This window comes from Lepidochelys kempii, chromosome 3, assembly GCF_965140285.1.
Source record: "Lepidochelys kempii isolate rLepKem1 chromosome 3, rLepKem1.hap1, whole genome shotgun sequence".
Taxonomy (NCBI): Eukaryota; Metazoa; Chordata; order Testudines; family Cheloniidae; genus Lepidochelys; species Lepidochelys kempii.
The window spans coordinates 101,601,604-101,621,260 of NC_136382.1; the positions used below are offsets into that span (position 1 = coordinate 101,601,604).

The 19,657-nt window shown below is 41.0% G+C and overlaps 1 protein-coding gene and 1 long non-coding RNA gene across 6 annotated transcripts in view; one reads left to right on the forward strand and one right to left on the reverse strand.

The window, feature by feature from the left end:
* Window positions 1-19,657, forward strand: part of ENPP1 (ectonucleotide pyrophosphatase/phosphodiesterase 1) — a 71,266-nt gene that overhangs the window by 12,367 nt on the left and 39,242 nt on the right. For all 5 annotated transcript variants that reach the window (XM_073337338.2, XM_073337340.2, XM_073337337.2 and 2 more), the window contains exons 2-5: window positions 14,996-15,068; window positions 16,305-16,421; window positions 17,231-17,356; window positions 17,766-17,826. In XM_073337338.2, coding sequence (XP_073193439.1) covers window positions 14,996-15,068; window positions 16,305-16,421; window positions 17,231-17,356; window positions 17,766-17,826 — 377 coding nt within the window. The remainder of the gene's footprint in view (window positions 1-14,995; window positions 15,069-16,304; window positions 16,422-17,230; window positions 17,357-17,765; window positions 17,827-19,657) is intronic.
* LOC140909019 (uncharacterized) lies at window positions 4,692-15,747 on the reverse strand. The gene is made up of 2 exons (XR_012158050.2): window positions 15,184-15,747; window positions 4,692-4,826 (listed from the first exon to the last, which is right to left on the reverse strand). It is a non-coding gene; the product is annotated as an uncharacterized LOC140909019 (long non-coding RNA).

Below are 19,657 nucleotides of genomic sequence, written 5' to 3' on the forward strand. Positions count from 1 at the left end.
TATGTCTTCACTGCAATAAAAGATTCATGGCACAGCGATGGCTGGCCCAGGTCAGCTGACCCAGGCTCATAGGGCTTTAAAATTCCAGTGTAGACATTCAGGCTTGGGCTGGTGCCCGGACTCTGACACCCTGTGAGGAAGGAGGGTATCAGACACCAGGCTCCAGCCCAAGCCTGAACGTTTACACTGACAGCTGACCTGGACTCTGAGACTTGGTGCCACTGTTTTTTTTTTTACTCGGTATAGACCTATCCACTGTGTCTCAGTTCCTTATCTGTAAAATGGGGGCAATAGACATTTTCTACCTCAAAGGGGTGTTGTGAGGCTCTCAGATAACCAGAGTAAATGGGTCCATATAACTATTTTGTTTTTGCTATACCTGCATTAGGGGTTATAATTAGATACACTGCTGCAACTTCTCTAATATAGATGAGGTCTGAAAGAGATAAATATCTAGTTCATGCAAGGCTTACTTCTGATTTATTGCTGAGTCCAATTCTTCCTTGGAGTAACTCTACTGACATCCGTGGAAACACACAAGGGGTGAATTGTTCCAGTTTCTTTTACCATGGAAGCTGGATATCTGCTGAATTAGGTAAAAATTACAGAGAATGACAATATAGTTGTGGGAGCAGACTCAAAATTCTTCCAGGTTTTTCAAAACTTTACTGTTGACTGGCTACTAGCCATCAGTATGTGCTCCAAATAAATAATATGGGTGAATTAAATGGGAGTATTAGCATTAACTTCAGTGGGGCTAGGACTTCTCTCCATATTTGTACAGAGGCTTTCCTAGCTAGATATAATGAATTAGGACATGAGGCTAGTTCTAAGTTAGTGTGTTTAACATTTTGAACATATAAAGCACTACATACGCATTATTATTATGGTTCCAAATAGGCTAGGTGAATCTTACAAAGTAACTTTTGTGAACATTAGTTCAAATAAAGAATGCAAAATTCAATGGCATTTCCAGTCTCTCTGTGAACATTCAGATGAGCTGCCAGACAAAATGTCACAAATATTAATGCAAATACATATTTACAATAACTCCTCGCTTAATATTGTAGTTACCTTCCTGAAAAATGCTACTTTAAGTGAAACAATGTTCAGCAAATCCAATTTCCCCACAAGAATTAACATAAATAGGCAGGGGTTAGGTTCCAGGGAAACTTTTTTTTTTCACCAGACAAAAGACTATATTTTATATGTACACAGTATACGTTTTGAACAAACAATACTTTACATAGCAATGATGATTGTGAAGCTTGGTTGAGGTGGTGAATGAAGGGGGTGGGATATTTCCCAGGGAATGCCTTGCTGCTAGATGATGAACTAGCATTCAGCTGAGCCCTCAAGGGTTAACACGTTGTTAATGTAGCCTCACACTCTACAAGGCAGCACAAATGGGGGGAGGGGAGACAGCATGGCAGAGAGAGACACACACACAACCTATGTGTGTGAGAGATGTGCATTGCCCCTTTAAGTACGCTGACCCCACTCTAAGTACATTGCCTTTTTAAGTAGATCAGCAAGTTGAGATAGCAGCTGCTGCCAGCAAACTCCCTCCGTCCTGAGCCCTTTCCTGTCTTCCTCCTCCCCGGCCCCCCACTCTGTGGAGATCGGTTAAAGGAGTGTGGGGGGGGGAAGGGCAGGAGGGGAGGGGGACACCCTGACATTAGTACCATTCTTCCCTCCCCACCCCCCGTACTCTCCCAGCAAGCAGGAGGCTCCCAGGAGCAGCTCCAAGGCAGAGGATAGGAGTAGCACATGGCAGTGACGGGAAGGACACCTGAACTGCCTGGCAATTGATAGCCTGCTGGGTGGCTGCCTCACAGGGAACTTAAGGGAGTGAGGCGCTGATAGGGGGGCTGCCGGCCCACCCTGGTTCCAAACCCACACCAGCTAGCTCCAACGGGCTGCTCTTTCTGCAAGCAGTGGACAAAGCAGGCGGCTGCCAAATGACATTATAAGGGAGCATTACGCAACTTTTAAATGAGCATGTTCCCTAATTGATCAGCAATGTAACAACGTTAACCTGGGTGATGTTAAGTGAGGAGTTACTGTAGATAATTTTATGCTGGAAATTCATGTAGCAATCTTAGAAACTGCTGGTGGATTTGAGTCATCCATTTAAGAAGCATAAGCAATATTTTTAGATGACCAGTCACACAGCATGAAAAGCTAACTATGTGTAGCAAATACTTGAAATAATAGTCACAGTTAGTTGTTGTTGAACAATCCAGAAGTGGAAGTGTGTTCTCATGCACCATTTGTCTAGGTGACAGTGATAAAATCTCCTGTGTGTTGTCCGTATTAAAACTCTTTTAATTCTTACTGACAGTGGAGCTGCACTGGTGTTAGAAATGGTGGGAAATTTTAGGAAAAAATGGCTAATGTAGAGAAGACTGTTTTGCCATAGAACACTGTTTTACCATCTGGGTCATTGGCCTGACTATAAACTCTTTGAGAGAGGCAAAATAGGTGAGGTAAAATTTTTCTTGGACCAGCTTCTGTTGGTGGAAAGTTCAAGCTTTTGAGATACACAGAGCTCTTATTCAGGTCTGGGGAAAGAAGCTGAGTATCTGAGCTAAAAACAAGTTGGGACAGATTCAGGGTGGATTTGATTTAAATCACAAGTCAGGAAAACTCGTTTTAATCATGGATTTCTACATAAAAGTGCATTCTTGTTGGTTGTTATAACCTTAATACATCACAACTCAGAGATAGATGTAGGTTTTGTTTTTAGAAGGTACACACTATACATTTTTTAAAGTGATTTATTTTGAAAACTTTTCAGATTAGTTTTACAGCTATATCAGAAAATGAATGATTGTTTGGTTATTTCATTTACCAAAGGTAAATGAAGCAGACAGTTTGCCTCCCAGTGACTTCATAAATAGCTCCAATTCAACAAGTTAATCATTAATATTTGGAGGATTTTCTTGCCATGCTGCATTAGGAGGAGAACATCACCAGACAGACATTTAAATTGTTTTATTTAACTAAAACAACAACGTTATGTATTCTGGATTTCTTTCTTCAACAGCAAACATATAATATTTTAACAAAACAAGCATATGAATTTTTGAATGTAAACATTCAAGTTTTTTAAAATCAGGTTTGTTTTTGTTAAAACTGCTAAATAGTTAAATGAAATACTAAAAAAATTAAATCTACTGTCAGCCAGGTCAACATGAGAAACTTAAAATATTGGCTTCTGCAGCTAACTGTCATCTTCACCTTCATTTTCCTGTTTTTCTTTTCCAGATTATGAACAAACAAGCTTTCCTGCTTTTTCAGGTCCCAAACAATTTCTTAATTTGGAATGAATTAGTCCAAAAGGAAGAAAATATTCTTTCTACACTGACAGAAGAAGCTCCTGCTGTTAAAAATGAGATTATCACTTCAACAGTCTCTGAGTCCAAGTAATTAAGTGACTTCCATCAGTTCACTGGTGGGACTTTCTTTAAAACATCATCCGCAAACATAAATTTCTTGAATGGTTTACCCTTAGCTCTGAAGTTTATTGTAATTGGCATTATGGAGGGATGACTGCTTGATGTCCATGTCATAGCCAACTCCTCTTCTTCAGCAGTTAAGGTTTGACTCTGGTACCGAGTATTGAGAATATTTGCGAGAAAATAAGCTGGAGATAGTGCTCGTCCCATTTGTTTTTTTTTTAATGCTTGAAATTTAACTCTGTCACTGCATATTTCTCTTTTTAAGATCTCACTCGGTTCCTTCCAGATTTCAACAGTGTCAGCAATAAAACAGTTATTTCCCTGCATTTTGTTCACGGCTACAGAAATAGGCTTCAGGGTACTCCTCATGTATTCAACATTTCTCTTAAGCCCCGTGTTGAGAACTTTGGCTGTGACAGTGCAATCTATTTTTTCACAATTTTGTTCACAAACTCTCATCAGATTAGGCCAGTTCTTGATATAGTGCTCAAAACAGTCCACTATTGAGTTCCATTGCATGTCTTGTGGGAGAGTTAGCTTGGTTCCTCCCACTTTTTTCAGAGCAGCTTCTGCAAAGTGGTTGTTATGGAAGTATTTTGCAATTTCAACAACATTAGCCTTTATTTCTGGAACACTGAAGTCTTTGGCTGCATTGTTTGAGCATTGCAACCGTATGTTATTAGCTTGGGACTCTCTTCACTCTCTTCTAAATTAATTTCTTCTCATCTTGGATACATTTGCAGCATTGTCTGTGACCAAGCTGCATACTAGACATTTGAATTTTTTTTTCACAGTTTATTATAGCTTTTACTGCTACTTCTTGTAAGTATTCTGCTGTGTGTGCATTTCTTGATGTATAAATTGTTTCTGTAAGGAAGACATTCCCATGTTCTGTTGTCACACAAGTGCATACAACAGGATCATTGTGGACATTGCTCCACCCATTGAGACTCAGGTTAACAATTTTACCCTCTAGACCAGGGTTTCCCAAACTTGGTTAGCGGCTTGTTCAGGGTAAATCCCTGGCAGGCCGTGAGATGCTTTGTTTACCTAAGCATCTGCCGGTACTGCCACTCGCAGCTCCCAGTGGCCATGGTTTGCCGTTGCTGGCCAATGGGAGCTGCGGGAAGCGGTGCGGGCGTCTTTTAGTAATCTGCTGGTTCTTATCACAAACTTATCTATGGTTGTTTCTGGATGATTTTTTTTTCTTTTTCTTTTTGCTACATATACTTTGGCTAGGTGACATATGATGTGACTGAAACACTGTCATTGGCAGATAATTCTGAAACTATAGAAAATGATGGTGATCTTGAAGGTGGATAGTCTTCAGAATCCTGTATGTTGACTCCTGTATGGAGTCTCCTAAACGAAATAAGTCAATTCAGTTATTTAATAATTATTATTACCATACTGCTCATTTAGTATTACTCATTGCATTCTCTGACACTCAGTACTACTTTAAAGGTGAAATTGTAAAAGGAAGATCTGCCTATTTTAGCATTTTTTTATCACAACTGCATCTAAAATGATAGTACCACAGAGTAACAGCTATATTTTTTTTGCTCCAACACGAGGATTCAAGAATAGTCCAGAAGGAAGACAGGCAGTCCTTAAAGAGCATGAAATAAAAAAGTTTTTATAATGTACCATAAACTCCTCATTTCTGGCCCCATTCCAGAGCCCACACCCCCAGTTAGAGACCTCACCCCCTCCCACACCCGAACCCCGTGCCCTAGCCCAGTGAAAGTGAGAGGGTGGGGGAGAGCGAGCCACTGAGGGAGGGGGAATGGAGTGAGTTGGGGGCAGAGCCAGGGGGAAGGAGCAGGGCAGGGCCTTGGAGAAAGGGGCAGGGTTAGGGTGCTCGGTTTTGTGTGGTTAGAAAGTTGGCAGCCCTGCTGGGATTAAGAATAGTCTTTGAAAAGGTCTATTGACCTTTTCTAACACACAAAGATCACTTTTCAACTCTGTTTTCGTTGACGTTTCAACAGAACTTCCCTCATGATTAAACATCAGCACCATTTGCTTCCTTTCCTTTTAAAAATTAGACAGGAAGTAAATCCTTTACTTTTCTGAATTTCCTCTCCATTTGCTAACAGTCTATATTTTATATTGGCAAGAAGTGAATGGACAATGTGGAAAAAAACCCAGCAGCTGTAATGGTACTGCAGGATATTATGATCTAGGTGGCAAACATTTTAAATCCTAAGTATTTAATCCTTCATTTTACCTTTTTTGTTTCTTTTTCTGCTGAAATCAGTTTGTCATCTCTCTGGCTGCCAAAGCAGTCTGTGATGTATTTGTGTTTAAGTATTTAGAAAGCTTTGTATGTCAGTGTCTCCCACAGGTAAATGTAAAGAAATGCCCCATCATATGAAAAAAGAAAAGGAGGACTTGTGGCACCTTAGAGACTAACCAATTTATTTGAGCATAAGCTTTTGTATCATATGAAAAAAGAAAAGGAGGACTTGTGCTGCAGCTACAGCTCACGAAATTTTCCACAGTATGCATCCGATGAAGTGAGCTGTAGCTCACGAAAGCTTATGCTCAAATAAATTGGTTAGTCTCTAAGGTGCCACAAGTCCTCCTTTTCTTTTTGTGAATACTGACTAACACAGCTGTTACTCTGAAAACTATCATATGAAAAGTTATCACTCCTTGGTAAACTCCCTACAGGCTGTTCATAATGGCTGACAATGACTTTGGCTACTTTTAAGGGTTCTTTCCCCTTGAATAATCTTAGGTGGAAATAGTGTGCAATAATAGTCTTGGAATGTTCAGTTTAGATGCTGTCATAAATATAAGGAAAGGGTAAACCCCTTTAAAATCCCTCCTGGTCAGAGGAAAAATCCTCTCACTTGTAAAGGGTTAAGAAGCTAGGATAACCTTGCTGGCACCTGACCAAAATGACCAATGGGGAGACAAGATACTTTCAAAAGCTGGGGGGAGGAAAAAAACAAAGGGTCTGTCTGTGTGATGCTTTTGCTGGGGACAGAACAGGAATGGAGTCTTAGAACTTAGTAAGTAATCTAGCTAGAGATGCGTTAGATTATGATTTCTTTAAATGGCTGAGAAATTAAGTTGCGCTGAATAGAATGAATATTCCTGTCTGTGTGTCTTTTTGTAACTTAAGGTTTTGCCTAGAGGGATTCTCTATGTTTTGAATCTAATTACTCTGTAAGGTATTTACCATCCTGATTTTACAGAGGTGATTCTTTTTACTATTTCTTCTATTAAAATGTTTCTTTTCAAGAACTGAATGCTTTTTTCATTGTTCTAAGATCCAAGGGTTTGGGTCTGTGGTCACCACCTATGCAAATTGGTGAGGATTTTTACCAAACCTTCCCCAGGAAGTGGGGTGCAAGGGTTGGGAGCATTTTGGGGGGAAAGATGTTTCCAAACAACGTTTTCCCAATAAACCCAGATAAACGTTTGGTGGTGGCCAAGGGCAAAGGGTAAAATAGTTTGTACCTTGGGGAAGTTTTAACCTAAGCTGGTAAAAGTAAGCTTAGGAGGTTTTCATGCAGGTCCCCACATCTGTACGCTAGAGTTCAGAGTGGGGAAGGAACCGTGACAGATGCTAATAATAGTTTGGAGAGTGTTTAGTTTAGATGCCACAACTAGTCCTTCTCCATGTTTCTTTTTGAAGCAGAACTAACAACTATGTACATCTGTTAAAAATAACCCTCCCTTTTCAGTTCAAAGGAGGTTGCAGACATGCAAACTTCAGCTTGCGCCTGATATTTTTGCATATAGCTGTAAGGATAATCCAGATACCTCAAATGCATTGCTTTAGGGTAACTAAGATCGCCAGATGTGCAGCTCCCACACCTCAGATTTGCAAGCGCTGTCTTGTGGTCAGACAGAATCAATGTGTTGACTTTAACACTTGACCTCCAACCTCACACTCTCTCCGTTCCCGAGATGATAGATTACAAGTAGACATTTAATATGGGCCAAGAGTGTGAAGTCAGGGCATATGTCTGAAGATGCATAAGAAAAATACTTAGAAACCTGAAATAAGTATAAAATATTACATTTACATCTGTTTGATACATTAATCCAGGGTTTCTCAAACTTCATTGTACCGCGACCCCCTTCTGACAACAGAAATTATTACAAGACCCCAGGAAAGGGGACCAAAGCCTGAGCCCCTCCTCCCCTGCGCCTTGGGAAGCGCTGAAGCTTGAGGGCTTCAGCCCTGGGTGGTGGGGCTTGGGCTTTGGCTTCAGCCCTGGGCCCCAGCAAGTTTAACAGCCCTGGCAACCCCATTCAAACGGGGTCATGACCCACTTTGGGGTTCCAATCCACAGTTTATCTAAAGACTGGGTGTTCAGTGAACTACCCAGCTCTGACACAATATGGGACTGCCCCTCCCTACACATCTCTGTGGCCATGTGCCTTTTCACTTAACTTCAGTTCAAGAAATTTGATTGGTATGATACAGATGTTGCCAAAGGAGAATACAGAACTATCAAGTATCTTCCTGTTTGCGATATAAAACTATTGAGCCATACATCACTGTAACTTCCAAAAAGAGATTGAATGGAAGACAGACAGACTTTGCTCTGTGTTAAACAGGTAACTCCCCAGCTTCCTCTATACAACATGATCATTAAAGACTACCTCTCTTCTATGGCAGGTTGCAGAACAGGTTTTCCTCTTTGACATGACTTATTTCTTATTCTTATTTGTTTCTTCTTTACGATTTCTATTGTGCTATGTTTGTATTTACATTTTACTGACAAATAAGACATGCTACGTTCCCCCAAAGATCTTACAATATTAAGTTCCACCTGATTGTGCTACTAGTAGATCTTCCTTTCTCAAGATTTCACAGGTGTTGGGGAATTCTCTAGGTGGTGTAGAGCTGGCATAGGAGAAAGAGTGAGACCCTCAGGACTAGCCCATACATAGAGATGGCATGACATCTGGAGACAGTAAACCATGGAAAACAAGGATTAAATAAATAAAACCATGAGGCTTTAGGGCTTTGTTAACTACACAGGTGCCTTGGTTGGCATTTTTTCCAAAATTTATTTAAGAAGGCTTGGGGTTGAACTGGGGAGAGGTTGAGTTTTGCTGGGGACAAAAACACCGTGAAAGAGGAAAGACTAGGGTAGAGAGTGAGAGAAGGACCACTAGGTGCATGTTAGGTACAGGAAGTAAGGAAAGACAATAGAGGGAGAGTGGGGAATTGGAAGGGGAGGGAAGGAGACATTTATTTCAAAATGATTCTAATTCTAATTAACTATGATTTTATCAGATTTCTTGGGATTGAAATCGGAATGGGGCATACTAGAGAGCTGTCAGTGCAAAAGAAGGGGTAGACAAGAAAAGTGGAGAGAGAGGAGGAAGGATGGAGGGGTAGCGCTAGGACAGGGCAAGAGAGTGAGATTCTGAATGAACAGGGAAGCAAAGGAAGCATGGCAGGGGGCAAGCAGTGGTGAGAAACTTCTCTGTAAATCACCCAGTAGGACACTGTCTGGAATTGGGACTTGCAGCTGAACCTGAGACCAGCTAGCTGACCTACAGCCAAACATCCTGATCAACCAGACTCCCTGAGAGGCATCACCAGGTCTGCTCTTAAGCCCAGCAGCCCAGGCTGGTGGCTGCTCAACATTTATGCCTGTAGCTGCAATCACCTCTGTGCCTGCCTTGTTCCTAGCCATACTCCTGCCCTGCCCCAGTCCACTCTAGCCCTGCTTGTTTCCTGACTTTGGCTCTGACCCTCAGCTCTGACTCCTGGTTCCTGACTCTGGCTTTCATCATTAGGCATGAGCACCCACAGCTTAGCCCATGATAGTGGTTCTCTGGTTCAGTATGGCTTAGCTCCTTGGAATTCCAGGGTGTCATAGCTGCAATATTTACATTATCCCTATCTTAGTCTCTGTTCCTACTTCTTTGGAGTCAATGGTGAAACGCCCATTGACTTCAATTCCACAGGATCAGGTCCTTAGTGAGTGACCTATGCAAACCTGCTGCCTAACCGTGGTGTCACTATGCCATCAGTCAAACTCAAAATAAGGATCTTTCCAAATGTCTTCTGGATTACAGCTTTTGCATCTCTTCAATCATCTGTTGACAACACCCATCATGTTTATAGGCTCAGGCTTTTCCTGTGTCCTCCCACATAGAGGAAGCAGTGAGATGACAGAGATTCATCTTTAGAGGAAATATTGTCTTGTTTTGTTCCGAAAAAAACACACACAAATGTCTTTTTAAGAAAAACAGCATATTTTTCTGTCGTTTTGTTTTGAAAACATTCTCAAATACTGTTTATCATAGCAACTCCCTCTGGCATTTCAGCTAAATTATATCTGGAAATTACAGGACATGACAAGGTCAAGGGGCACTTCTACTGATGCCAAGCTCTGATTTTTTTTAACTTTATTTACCTTCTGCTTTTGGACTAGATTCATATGATGCTTCTCCCCAACAACCAAGCACCCCCAGCTTTTTTTTTTTTTTTTTTTACATTTTCTTTATATTTTTGGCATGTTTACTTCTCATGAAAGGTGCTAATTTGACAACTTCTATACGCTGTTTATCCAGAGACCAGGCACAGGGAGCCATAGTGTCCTGGCAGTGAGCCTCAACTCTTGTCTGGAGGCAGCATCTTGATGAGTAAGATGGCTGTTCAGGGGCCTTGCCTATCGGGTCCTTGGCCTCTCTGCTGAGATTGCCCTAATGATGGCAGTTTTGTGGGTGTTATGAAACCTTTTCCTTAGGCCATGCAGTGGGGACTAAAACTTGGCCATAAGTAGTATACTGAGTAGCAATTGTAAATGTTGTGGAAATGAGGGCCTGATCCAAACCCCACTGAAGGGAAAGGCACCTGTTGACTTCAGTAGGTGCTGGGTCAGACCCTTAATTCAGATCCACATAAATTACTAAATGTTAGGCAGTAACAATTTTCTTTTGCTGTGTTGGAGTTGGTTGGCAGTTTGTGGGTGAAATGTCCCTTTACCAAGCTACTGAGACATCCATCCCTCTTCAGCAAACCTTACTTTTAAGTTACAGAAATAAAATACGATAGCCTTCAGATTCTGCAATAGAAACGATTGCTATACAACATCGCAGGAATGAAAAAGTGCTTTTTTTGTAATGGTGTAACTTAAAAAGATAATGAGACTAATTAAAAAAAGCCCAGTAAATGAATATCCAAGATAATGGGTGAATGCAAGTATGCAGATCCTCAGTTAGTATAAATCAGCATAGTTCACCAGCTGAGGATCTGTCCCAAGTTTTTTTTCCATGCTGTGTATTTACTGTGAGTTTCTGGCTTGTCTTAAACAGAAGACTATTTTTGTAATTTGTTTGTGGTTTGTGGTGCTGTGAAGCTGGCATTCATGAGGACCCCAGAACATGAATCAGTGCAACTCAACAGTAACATTACTATTTGAACCATTAAATCATCTAGTCTGACCTTTTGTATATAGAATATCAGGGTTGGAAGGGACCTCAGGAGGTCATCTAGTCCAACCCCCTGCTCAAAGCAGGGCCAATCCCCAATTTTTGCCCCAGATCCCTAAATGACCCCCTCAAGGATTGAACTTACAACCCTGGGTTTAGCAGGCCAATGCTCAAACCAGACTTCCTGACCACAGTGAAGGATTCATTTACTCTGGTGACCAGGATCATATTGTGGGTACTGCTTGTTAAGATGAGTTATAGTCCTATTATTTGGAGGTACAAGATGGGGTGGTTAGCTGCCAAAATAACACCAATGATTTATGGATGGTGTTGTGGTATTTATGTCTCATCCAGGTTTTATCTAAACATCTTCAGGTTGTTTTTTTACGCATTGTAATATTACCACTTTAGAGCTGGTGGTACTGCATTTACATTTGTTTTGTTGTATGGCTTTGATGCCACAGTTAAATGGATTGTTTCTAAATGTTTCTTTTAATTGAATATGAACTGTTATTGTCTGTTAAGTGTCGTTAGTCAGGGGCTGTGTAATTCTGACGTGTACTGTACCACATCCACGTATTACTTTTTTAATGTTTCTTAATAGATTGGAGATCATAAATCCAGAGTGATCTCTGAATTTTTGTAAAGGGAAATCATGCCTCCCCATTAACCTAGAATTCTTTGAGGGGGGTCAACAAGTATGTGGGCCAAGGGGATCCAGTGGATATAGTGTACTTAGATTTTCAGAAATCCTTTGCAAGGTCCCTCACTAAAGGCTCTTTAAGCAAAGTAAGCTGTCAGGAGATAAAAGGGAAAGTCCTCTCATGGATCAGTAACTCGTTAAAAGATAGGAAACAAAGGGTAGGAATATATGATCAGTTTTCAGAATGGAGAGAGGTAAATAGGGTGTCCCCCCAAGGGTCTATACTGGGACCAGTACTGTTCAATATATCCATAAATGATTTGGAAAAAGGGGTAAACAGTGAGGTGGCAAAATTTGCAGATGATACAAAACTACTTAAGATAGTTAAGTCCAAAGCAGACTGTGAAGAGCTACAAAGGCATCTCAAAAAACTGGGGGACTGGGCAACAAAATGGCAGATGAAATTCAGGGCTGCTAAATGCAAAGTAATGCACATTGGAAAACACAATCCCAACTATACATATAAAATGATGGGGTCTAAATTAGCTGTTACCACTCAAGAAAGAGATCTTGGAGTCATTGTGGATAGTTCTCTTAAAACATCTACTCACTGTGCAGTGGCAGTCAAAAAAGTTAACAGAATGTTGGGAATCATTAGGAAAGGGAATGATAAGACAGAAAATATCATATTGCCTCTATTTAAATCCATGGTACACCCACATCTTGAATAGTGCATGCAGATCTCGTCGCCCCATCTCAAAAAAGATATATTGGAATTGGAAAAGGTACAGAAAACGGCAACAAAAATGATTAGGGGTATGGTACAGCTTCTATATGAGGAGAGATTAATAAGACTGGGACTTTTTAGCTTGGAAAAGAGACGACTAAGGGGGGATATGATAGAGGTCTATAAAATCATGACTGCTGTGGAGAAAATAAAGAAGTGTTATTTACTAGAACACAAACACTAAGGATCACCAACTGAAGTTAATAGGTAGCATGTTTAAAACAAACAAAAGGAAGTGTTTCTTCACAAAATGCACAGTCAGCCTGTGGAACTTTGTCAGAGGATGTTGTGAAGGTGCAGACTATAACAGGGTTCAAAAAAGAACTAGATAAGTTCATGAAGGATAGGTCCATCAATGACTATTAGCCAGGACGGGCAGCAATGGTGTCCCTTGCGTCTGTTTACCAGAAGCTGGGAATGGGCAACAGGATGGACCACTTGATTACTTGTTCTGTTCATTCCCTCTGAAGCACCCGGCATTGACCACTGTTGGAAGACAGGATACTGGGCTAGATGGACCTTTGGTCTGACACAGTATGGCCGTTCTTATGCTACAAATTCAAGGGGTTGCCTTCATACTGTCTGTTACCTGTTTTGTGAACTCGAATATCTGTAGCGAACTATAAATATCTTTTTTCTTTAAAGAGCTCATAGTTAACTGAGCCATGAGCTCGTAAAGTATTGAAAATATTTTCACCACAGCATAATACATAATTAATCCATAACATTACAGTCAAAGGACTAATTCTGCAACTTGTTTCCTTGACGACTCCTCCCCTCCCCCAGAGCAAAGTTTCATCAAGTAGATAAAGGCTAGTCTTTCCAGGAAATATTTACCTGAAATCTGAAACTTTGTTTCCTAAAACTTTTTTTCCCCTTCTGTTTTCCACCTGCTCTTGCCACCTCAAAGCGGTGCGGGATGAGGGACATGCTAGCCACTGCTTCCCACAGCTCCCGTTGGCCGGGAAAAGTGAACCATGGCCAGTGGGAGCTGCAGGGCTCCATGCCTGCAGAGGCTCCAGATAAACTGGCCCGGCCCACCAGTGGCTTTACCCTGAGTGGCTGGGTGGCAAAGGTTGTGACCCCTGCTCTAACTTGTTTACTTGTATGGATAAGAATCAGAGTAGATACTAAGTGTATTTTTCTGAGGTTACCTACTTCCTTTTAGCATCCAAGCTAATTTAATTTCTTCTAAATCCCTTTCCTATCTTAATTGCCTTTATTTTATGCATGTGACTATGTCCAGTTAATCTGAAGATCAAAGATGTGAGGCACTGCAGGAAACTCATAATATTACCTATAGTGTCTTCAGCTTATCTATCCCTGTTATAATGAATGGCAGGCAGTTCCCATCAATAAATCAGTGTAACTAGATTACCTGTGTATGCATAGGAACTGGAATGTTAACTTCAAAGGATGGGTCAGTGTGTGCTGACAAAAAAGGAGCTGTGGTCACATGCTGTGCTCAAAACACTTGATCGCCTGTTTCAGCTACAAAAGAGAAACCTCTGGCCTGATTCTGCATCTCTAGTATGCTGATCTTTAAAGAGGTAAAGCTTAAGATGTGGGACTAAGGTTTGCCAAGAAGTTACTTGGAATACCCTGCAAAATCCATGGAATGACTCTAACAGACTCTACATATAAGCTGCCTTTGGATTCTGACCTGTTGAAATGATTCCAGAGAGACACTTGTGCAAACCAGAATATTCACCATCAATGCTACAATTCTGATCTGAGGATTTAGCAATCTCTTGTAACGTATATGATTCTTTAACCATTCAGTAACTTTTTTCTTTTATTAATACATCTTCAGTTAGTTACTAAGGATTGGCTGACAACAGGGGTGAAAGAAAATTTGAACTCTTACCGGTACGGGGGCCAGCTCTGGCCCCACCAGAACAGGGGGGGGCCTCAGGTGGAAGGGGTAGGGTAGGGGGTCAGCCTGCCCCAGCCAGCCCATCCGTGCTGCCTGGCTCATGCTGCCCGGGGCTCCAGTGGCAATTTAAAGGGCTCAGGGCTCCCGCCGATGCTGCAGCTCCAGGCCCTTTTAAATCGCTGGCCCTGGGGCAGTGGCCCGGGGTGTGTGTGTGTGAAAGGGGCAGCGAGGTCGCAGTGCTGCTGCAGCAGTGCTTTAAAGTCAGCTGTACGGGCTGGTACTGGCGGCCACTTTTTACTGGTGTGTGGTTCTACAGAACCTCTTTTGTTACTGGCTTGGTGAATCTAATTATAGAATAAATCACCAGTTTTTGGTGTGTTTCTGCCCTGTTTCTTGCAGTCTGCCCTGAGCGTGGCATTCTCAGTGTAGGCCGGTCTAGGCACCAGTCACAGAAGCATTGAAAATCAACTTTTTCATTTTGGGGAAGGAAAAGCGTTGTAAGCAATTGACATAGGACAGTATCTGGTGCTAATATTTTTGTAAGGAATGTGAAAGAAGTAAAGGCCCAGTCCTACAATCTTGATTTATGTGAATGGCCTCATTGAAATCAACAGGATTACTTGCACAAGTAAAGACTACTTGTGTGATTGGCTATGGGATTGGTCTCCTAATCTGTAAATTTATCAGCTTCTGCAAGCTTGCATGGCTTCATATAGACTGGATAACTAGATTTTCATTACCTAAAAGAGGGGTTTCAAAATGATCCTACAGTGACATTTAACTCAGTTTTTATTTTCTTTCCCATATTACAGGTACTGTCTGCCTGTGTGCTAACCATAATCCTAGGATGTATATTTGGACTGAAGCCTAGCTGTTCAAGAGATGGTAATTAATGCAATTCTCCAATATAAATAGTCTGAGCAATTCTTTTTTAAAATTGATCATGAAGTTATCAGAGTATCATCCTTATGTTGCAGGGAAAGACAGTTGTTTGCCTTACCTGAAGTAGTTTCAATTGCCAGCACATTCATCCGAGGACTTGCCTGTGGGAACTCTTCTAATTCATTGGTGTCTTCCGCCTCTTCTCTCTCTCTCTCTTCTCCCTCCCTCTCCCTCCCCCCCCCCCCCCCCCGCCCCGCCCCGCCCCGCACCATTATAAGGTTTGCCCAGACAGGAGACTGGGAGGTTGTATTCTAAGAACTGGAACAAATGAGGAAACAATTTGACTAGTGAAATGAGTAAATCCTCCATCAAAGAAATCCAAGCAGGAGTGGATTGTGACAGATTCTGACCAGACTCAGAACACAGAAATGCTGTTGAGTTGAGTGTAAGGCCTTTTCAAGCTCAGCCAATAATCCCGTGATGGTATTTACCCTGATACTCCAATTACTGTTAAATCCCCACTGGAATCCATTTGGTATTCTACCATTTTACTCAGGCTTTGCAGAGAGAACCAGGATTTTTTCGTGACCGATGAACTGATCAGCAGCAGGAGATGAGGTGGACTCTTGATTCAGTAGTTGACTTCCATCCTCTATTTGTTTTTCTCTAACTGTGAAATACTTACGTCAGACCTTGTAGATGGGGGCTAGTACATGTGATTTTATTTATCAGGAAATAAACCAGCTGCCTAGTATATATTTAATATGCCAGTCACCATGATATCTAACTTTAGGCAACCACAGAATATTAGAAAACTAGAATAAACACATCTGTCTAAACAGTGGTACAACATAGCTGTATCATTCCCTACAATGATCTTATTGATGTTCTAGGCATATTGACCAATTCAGTATCAATGTTTAGCCATTGACCTCTAAATTCCCACCTCGTATTCCCCAACAGCATCCTAATAGCTACACACTGCTCATTTGAAAGAAACAATGGAAAAGACATGAAGGAATGTTAATCATAATACTTTTAGTCTTTAATCATACCTCTAGCTGGAATAATTATAATGATACAAAGTCTGTGTCTAGAGCGGGTGCTAGTTTTCTGTCCTTTGCAGATATTTAGATCTTATTACCACTGTTGTTTGAGTTCTGCCCTACTTTTTGCTAACAACTGCTAAATTCCTAATACTGAGATTACTGAAAGTAATGACACTGTCCAATATTTCAGTCAAAACTTGCAAAGGCCGTTGCTTTGAAAGGACATTTGGAAACTGCCGTTGTGATAGAGATTGCGTCAAACTTGGAAATTGCTGCTTAGATTTCCAGGAAGCATGTATACAGCCAGGTAAGAGTGAAAACATTGGGGAGACAAAGGGAAACAGTTACATCATCTACCTTATAAGTTAGCGCCACCGGCGGGAGTGCTAGTGAAGACAGGTCATCAGCAGCTACTGCCGGTTTAAACACCGTGTTGCTTAGACCTGCTTTAAGAACATTGTGATTTAAAATGCCATTGATCTGTCTATGCTAGTGATTCCATTATTGCTTTCATTGATGAAGCTACAGTGATTACTATTATTAAGTCTAGATCAAATAGTCTTGATTTGTTCCATTTTAGGCAATATGTGTCACTGTTGCATTGTTTTAATCCATAGTCGATGATTTAGCATAAACAAAAAAGGAGACAGGATGCACCCCTGCCTTACACCTGTCTTGATCCTGAATGGCTTACTCAATCCATTTTAATGCAGCATTTTGAGTTGGCATAGAATGCCTTCATAATGTTAATTAATTTTTTTGGAATTCCACATTGTTCTACAATTTCCACAGTTTCTGTTTACACTATCAAATGCCTTTTGAGAGTCCACAAAATTGATGGCAAGACTGCCTTGGGAATTCAATTGTGTTCTCAATAATCCGTCTCAGGGTGAAATTAGCATCTATGCACAATCTCCCTTGTCTAAATCCAGATTGTTCATGTTGGATGGTTCCGGTCCCAAGCCTGGATCAAAAAGGAGGAGGGTTGGTCGATGGGGCGGCTTCCTGTCAACATAAAAAAAAAAAAAAATTTCTAGCTACAGAAACTACTCATATAAATCTGCATGTAGACAAGAACTAAAAATTGTACTTTTTGCATTTGATTTTTGATTGTAGCTCATATATGGACCTGCAATAAGTTCCGGTGCGGAGAGAAGAGGCGGCCAGAGAATCGTTGCTCCTGTTCAGATGATTGTGTGGAAAACAAAGATTGTTGTGTCAATTATTATATAGTTTGCCAAGGTAAATTCCCATTTTACCTTTCCAACCTCACCCTGCTTGTTTGAAAGGAACAATAGAAAAGTTACGAAGCAGGAATAATGATAACAGTACAAAACTTGTGTCTAGAGCATGCCCTAGTTTTCTCACTTTTTCAAATCTTTAGATCTTGTTACCATTGTTGCTTGATTTCTGGCCAACTTTTTGCTAATGGCTGCCAAGTTCTCACTACGAAGATTACTACAAGTAATGATGCTACCTGAGAACTCCTGGCCTTGTTCCTAACGGTGTGAAAACAGAAAGAAAAGTTTTATGCCCTTTTTTGTTTTGTTTTTTGTTTTGAGAAATTGTGCTGGACATTTAGCAGATCAGTTTTATTTAATTTAATATGAGAACTGTACAATATTTCTTAATGTGACTATACCTATTTTAGGAGCGAAAAGTTGGGTTGAAGAAAAATGTGAGGACATAAATGAACCCCAGTGCCCAGCAGGGTAAGGATAGTCTCTCTTTATTTGGAAGTTTGCATTTAGAACAATATTTTTAAGGGTAATGTTCTCTGTTTACAATCAAATAAACCACTCCTCACCTCAGCAGTCTCTGAATAGTAATTATATTCCATTATTCTTTATAGTGTATCAGTAATATTACAAATATAGGTGTTCTTATCCTGGTAAAAGGTTCAATGTACAAGCACCATTTTACAACAATCTCACATAAATGTCCAATCCTGCAAGGTGCTGGGTGCTCACTTCTTCCATCTCAGAGTCATGCAGCATTGGGTCTTTTAAGGTAACAAATTTTTGCTGTGGTATAAATGGTAGATATTCCAGACTTATGAACTAAAAATAATTGTGCTCTGTGCAACCAGCTAGAGAGGCGTGGAAGTCAATTGAAGTATTATTCAGGGCTATGAAGTGTCATGCCTCTTGCATGCCTTGTCATCCCTACCTGCAGCTCAGCCCAAATCTTACCTCTAGCTGACCTGTAAACTGAAGCAGCAGTGGGCCCTTTTGGTTGCTAGAGGCTACTGTGAAGCATGGGGACAGGAAGCCACGTGACCCATAGGACTCTCCTGTGGCTGCTTCCCCAGTGGGAGTTGAGCATGGAAGAGTCCAGCAGCAATGAGAGGAAATTAAGGGGTTGCAGCAGCAGCTAGTATCCCACTGGCAGGGCCAGAAGGTAAGGGGGCTCAGTACTGACCCCAGCCAGACACAGCTGCCCTCCCAGTCAGCACAACATTCAACTCCTACTACACACCTACCCCAGTGCCCCCTGAGCAGTACTCAGGCAACTTCCCAACTACCCTATACATGCTCCAGTACCCACCAACCCCAGCACCCTAGAATCCACCCACCTAATCCAGCAACCCCAGATGACGTCCTGATAAGCATTGGGTTTTGGGCAGCTCCATGGCCTACATACCACCACTGCTAGGTGGAAGGTGTATTGACCATACATGGAATTTTGTGATCATATGCAAATTATCTACAGTATGCAAATTAGTTCCTTAAAAATGTGTATAAAATGTCACCTATGGAACTGCCAAGATTTGTGTAGCTCCTATAGTTATTCTACTTTGTAGATTAAATCAGTTCCAGCTCTCAGAATTTTTGTTTGTTTTTTTTTTGGTTTGGTTTTTACCTTGGAGGACCAAGCCTCATCTAGCAATTTAGTAAAACTGGCTTTGAAACATAAGGATAGTTACACTAGCCAACAGCATATTATTTACTTGAGGTTTGGGGAATTTTGCCATTCAAGTCTTGTTTGGGATTCAGTCTGGGCTGTGAGCACTGGCTTCTGAAACCAAAACCGCTGTGTTATATTTACTATGGATATGCCACATGCATGGGTGTTTGGGACCACTGTGCAGATGTCTTCACAGTCCCTACTTAACTCCAAATGAAATAATTTTAAAAATATTTTTTGCCCATCTCTTCCTAATTTGTTTCCATTATGTGGATCAGTTGGGTTATTACGTATGAAATACTTAAATGAGCTAATAGAATTGCTCTCGGGTCTCTACAACAACTGGACTTTTTTGTATTTTGAGTGTATGTCAAAGTGTTTCCTAATGTAGCCTTACTTAAGAAACAACAATTGGTGTTTCCTTGTCATACTTGCATATATTGTGCTTTTAAATCACTCTTAATTCTTTATTTTGGGTTGCATTGGGTGGGTTCTGATGATCCAAAGTAGAATAAGGCTGTGATCCTATAAGTACTTAAGCTTAATTGTGCTTAACTTTATTCACCTGAGTAATCCCACAGACTTCAATGGGAATGTCACAAGCTTGCACTGAAGTCTCTGCAGGATCAGGATCTA